This window comes from Salpingoeca rosetta (genome assembly GCF_000188695.1).
Source record: "Salpingoeca rosetta unplaced genomic scaffold supercont1.90, whole genome shotgun sequence".
NCBI lineage: Eukaryota > Choanoflagellata > Craspedida > Salpingoecidae > Salpingoeca > Salpingoeca rosetta.
The window spans coordinates 1-5400 of NW_004754844.1; the positions used below are offsets into that span (position 1 = coordinate 1).

Genomic DNA, 5400 nt, shown 5'->3' on the forward strand with positions numbered 1-5400 from the left:
CACTACTACACACACACACACACACACACACACACACACACACACACACACACACACACACACACACACACACACTTCAACATCCTATCCCTGATACCACTGCCACTGCTGTTGCTGGGTGTACGGCGTGTGCGAAGCGTGCTGGTATTGTTGCTGCATGTGCGGTGGTGGCTGTTGCCGAACGAAGGCTTGCGTGTGGGGATAGTGCGGCTGCTGCTGCATGTGTTGCTGCATGTGTTGCTGTTGTTGCATCGGCTGTTGCTGTTGCATGTGTTGCTGTTGTTGCATTGGCTGTTGTTGCTGCATGTGTTGCTGTTGTTGCATTGGCTGTTGCTGTTGCATGTGTTGCTGTTGTTGCATTAGCTGTTGTTGTTGCATGTGCTGTTGCTGTTGCATTGGTTGGTGTTGTTGCATTGGTTGGTGTTGTTGCATTGGCTGTTGTTGTTGCATTGGCTGTAGTTGTTGCATTGGTTGGTGTTGTTGCATGGGCTGAGGCATGAGTCCTCCACCGCCAAATCCAATTGGTTGCTGCCGTTGCTGCTGCTGTTGCTGCTGCTGCATGGGATGCGTGGGTATGAGCGCTGGCTTGGCCGCTTGCAGAGCAGGCATGTGCAGTTGCTGCACCTGATGCGGTTGGTGCGATGGCACCGGTTGGGTCTGTCGTGGTGGCGGCGGCGTTGCAATGAGAGGCGTTCGCGTCTGCATAAGCGGCCCCCCTGACGGTGCAGGCAGCAGCCCCGATGGCAATGACGACGGCGGTTGCGATGGCACCGGTGCAGCGCTGGGTACAGGTGGTCCGAGCAACGACGCACCGCCACCGCCACCGCCACCGCCAGCAATTGCGCCCACGGCTTGCTGCATGGGCGCTGCTCCCATTAACCCTTGTCGTGGTCTCCGCTGCTGATGCTGGTGTTGCTGTTGGCGTTGGGGCTGGTTGGTGTACTGTTGAGAAAAGCGACCAGCAAACGCTGCGAGTTGCGGGGCTGACGACGATGACGACGATGACGACGACGATGGCTGATGGCGGTGGGTTGTTGTCTTCTGTGGCCGCGATGGTGTGCTCCTCTTGCCCCGCTTGGCTGCGTTTGCTGAGGAGACGCAAGAGAGAAAGGCGATGCAAGAATATGCACACGTGTACGTGCGTGTGCGTGTGCGTGTGTGTGTGCGTGTGCGTGTGTGTGTGCGTATGTGTGTACGTGTGCGTACGTGTGCGAGTGAGTGCGAGTGAGTGCGAGTGAGTGCGAGTGAGTGTGCGAGTGAGTGTGCGAGTGAGTGTGTGCGTGTGTGCGAGGGTTCATATCGCGTGTGTGCAACTTGTGTGTTGACAATCATGCGAACAAACAAACAACCACACCAAACACAATAGCACACACATCCTTGCGTGTCCTCACATTCGAGCGCGCCATGAGTTGCGTCGGCATCACCGTCGTCATCATCATCGTCATCATCATCTGCCTTCTTCTTCTTGCGCGATTTCTTCGCTTCCCGCCGGTGCTTGGCCTCCTCCTCGTCGTCGCTGAAGTCAAGCGCCTGGTTGACACAGAGAAACACACGCACGCACACACACACACAGAAAGATACACAGACAGACAGACAGACAGACAGACAGATAGACAGAGACAGTCAGACAGACAGACAGACAGACAGACAGACAGATAGACAGAGACAGTCAGACAGACAGAGTAGAGTGTGTGATGTTATTTGTATGTGAGTGTGAGAGAGAGAAAACGTGCAAAGTGATCCACTCACGAAATAACAACTCCACCAACCACAACTTCATCAACAAACAACAACAGCAGCAACAACCGCAGCCATGGGCATGTGTGCACGTTTTCTGGCGGCTCTTCGTCGTGGAACCAGGACGCATCGCTGCCTTTCATCCTGGGATGGAAAGCGAGCAGCAGAGGTGTTGTGCACGTGAGTTCGAAGCATTCTGAGTACAGGCCAAAGGTGGCAATTTCTGCATGACTGCAAAAATAAGAGTCCGAATACACATTGAGGATTGCCGGGCACGAATCGCACATGTACATGAACGCACGCACACACAAACAGACACACACAGGCTCTCACAAACAAACAAACAAATAAACAAACAAACAACAAACAAACACACACACACAAACAACAAACAAACAAACACACAAAACAAACACACACACACACAAACAACAAACAAACAAACAAACACACAAAACAAACAAACAAACAAACAACAAACAACAAACAAACAAATACACAAACACACAACAAACAACAAACAAACAAATACACAAACACACAAAACAAACAAACAAACAAACAAACAAACACACACGCACACACGCATGCTCACTTTCGGAGCTCTTCGGTTGGAACGGGCTTTGCCAAATCATCGCGTTCCACAGCAGCAAAGATGGGCTGACCCTTGGCAATCTGAACCAACCACAAAGCAGCGTAACATGATCATGTGCGAATGTGTATGTTTGAGTTTGAGGTGTGTGAGGTGGATTATTATGACGTCATGAGTATGTGCGTGTGTGTACATGTAGTGAGCCCAAACCTTCAAAGACCCTGATCGATGTGTGCTTGCAGGCACTTGACTGACCTGCTTCTGCTTGATGGCATCGCTGGAGGGAAAGCGGACGACGTAGTATGGCTCATCCACGCGTCCAAACACCTCAAACACCTGGCAAATGACGATGTGTTCATGCGCGTGAGTGTTTGGCTGTGTGGGAGTGCGAAGAAAGGGAAGAAGAACAATAACAGCGCGTGTTTGCGTACAAACCACTGTTCACAGTGTGCACTAACGAAAGCAGAGGTCATTAACACTCACACTCACACTCACACACTCACACACAATCAAACACACGCACCCACACTCACACTCACTCACTCACACAATCACACACGCACCCACACTCACACTCACTCACACACAATCACACACATTCACACACACACACAATCACACACACACGCACACGCACACGCACGCACACACGCACACACGCACACACACACACACACACACACATACACACACACACACACACACACACACACACACACACACACACACACACACACACACACACAGCGCCACCTTGCCCAGCGGAGAGCGGTCTTCGCGCCAGAGAACGGAGCCGACATCAAGCGCTTCAGTGCTGCCGTTGGAGACGACAACCTTCTCAAAGTGAAAGTAGCACAACAACAGCGCACGCAACACCATCACCACCAGCGCAGGTTGTCCTCTTCGTCCGGTCCACTGCTGAAAATCAGCCGGAAACTTTAACAAATCGCCAATACTTGCACCCACCAAAACACACACGACACTGCGCACACACAACACTCACTGCACACACAACACTCACTTACACACACCCACACACACACACACACACTCTCTCTCTCACTACACACAGCACTCACACACTCACTGCACACACACACACACTCATGAAAAGGCTCAGGATAGCGCTGATTGGGAGCTCTGGTGGTGGGGTGGGCAACGTTGGACGCGAAGCGCAGGATGTGGTGCAATGTGTCGAACAGGAGCTGCGACGATGCGACATGCACCTTGTCTCGCTCCTCCTCGTTATGACAGACCAGCCCTTTGACTCTGTCGCCAAAGCAACGCCGCCAACGGCCGGTACACATGCCGTGATGACAAACCACTGCGAAGAAGACATGCCACAGCAGCAAGCAGCAGATGCCCTGCATGCAGCCCTGCTGTGGGAACTGGAGACCGACGCCAAACATCCTTCTTCCGCCGCTACTGTTCCACCCCCACTGCCTTCGACAAACCCCACCGCCGTTTGTACATACAGAGGCGCCCTCGCGCAAGCGAATGAGCGCGCTCGCCAGGCCGACGCCGCCCTTGCGCGGCACATTGCAGCAGGCCACATTGATGCGGTCATCACGCTGTCCAGCGACCCCCTCAACGTCAACAGTCGCACAATCAAGGCATGCATCCAGGCACGCGTCCCTGTTGTCGGCACCGGCGGCACATCTGTGAGCGAGATCACGCTTGCAGGTGCGCGTGTCATCGGCATGTCCGGTGGTTCCGTGGCCACCACGCCACTCACTCTCGCGGCCTCCAATACTTCGGCGCTGGCAGCCCACTTTGGTCGCGTGTACACGCCGCCCGTTCGCGTGCGCCTGGCCGCGTACCACTCCGTGCTGGACGCCACCCTCCCAATTGTCTTGGGAATCTCGCTCGTCTGCGTGCTCGTGACAACACCAGCTCTCCTCCAGCCACACCAAGAGCACCAGCACCAACACCAACACCAACAGCCGCAGCAGGACAACTCCGGCTTTGAAGCAGCCCACGGCCTTGATGATATCATGCCTGCCATCGCTCACATCAATTTCCAGCAGGTGATGGCATTGATAGCACGTGCGACCAACAGTGCAGCGGCAGCGCTGACCATGGCCCCCACGGTCGCTGCGGGTGTGCTCACGGCCACCCAGCACCGTTACGTGGGTGTGGAGGCAATCCTTGCTTGCATTGTCGCGTGCGCGTGCGGACCAGACAACCTTGCCGCCGGCGTTGTGTCTGCTGCACTCGTGTGTGCACTGCTCCCTCGCGTCTCGGCCGTCCTGGCCCGGCTGGGCTGCCCCGCCACCGCCACCGCCATCACCGCGTGTCCCATCACGGGGGTTGCGGCCGGCACCACAGCTGCGTTCATATCCGCAATCACTGCGGCTGTTGTTCTGCAGTGGCCATTGGGGGCGACGCTGGCGTTTGCACGCGGACCAACAGCACAGGCGCTGCTTTTCTCGCCACTTGCTGCTGCCGGCATTGTGGGCGCAGCCGTGGGCGTGTTCACCCGCTACGCGGCAAATGTTGGATGGTATCACTACTTTATTTTGCCTCTCATCCTCTTGGAGATGCAAGGGCGACAGCAGCTGCTCCTGAGAGGCATTGGTGATGGTGGTGGTGGTGCTGCTGCTGCCAGCGTTGATGGCGTGGGTGCAGATGCGTTCGTTGTTGCAATCACTCGAATTCTCGATGCCCTGGTCATTCGCAGCAGCGGTGAGCAGGGGGTGGACAGCGCAAGGGACGGCTATGATGGTCGTGGTGGCGCTGCTGGTGTTGGCGCTGCGCAGGGAACGCTGTCGTTGTTGGGTGCACATGATCTGTGTGCTTTATGTATGACAAGCGCAGGCGTGTGTGCAGGGGTGCTGGTGCGAAGCAAGCTGCCATCATGGTCGTCGTGCGTGATGAGGAGACCAACTCACCTCTCCCACAACACCGCCACCAACAAGGGCAACAACAACAACAAGAGCTGCAACAACAAGGGCTGCAACAACAACAACAACAACAACAACAACAACAACAACAACAACAACAACAACAACAACAACAACAACAACAACAACAACAACAACGGACCGACAACAACAACAACAACAACAACA

At 54.9% G+C, this 5400-nt stretch overlaps 2 protein-coding genes across 2 annotated transcripts; one reads left to right on the forward strand and one right to left on the reverse strand.

The window, feature by feature from the left end:
- Positions 1-49: 49 nt before the first annotated feature.
- PTSG_11456 (uncharacterized protein) lies at positions 50-3208 on the reverse strand (the record flags this gene model as incomplete). Its single annotated transcript, XM_004987467.1, has 6 exons — positions 50-1088; positions 1392-1530; positions 1830-1881; positions 2333-2412; positions 2585-2665; positions 3083-3208. 6 exons carry the CDS (start codon positions 3206-3208, stop codon positions 85-87), a joined length of 1482 nt encoding a protein of 493 aa, XP_004987524.1. The 3' UTR covers positions 50-84.
- A 227-nt stretch (positions 3209-3435) lies between these two features.
- PTSG_11457 (uncharacterized protein) lies at positions 3436-5053 on the forward strand (the record flags this gene model as incomplete). The annotated part of the gene is made up of 1 exon (XM_004987468.1): positions 3436-5053. A coding segment is annotated over one exon (1618 nt), but the record flags the coding sequence as incomplete, so codon positions are not given.
- Positions 5054-5400: the final 347 nt, after the last annotated feature.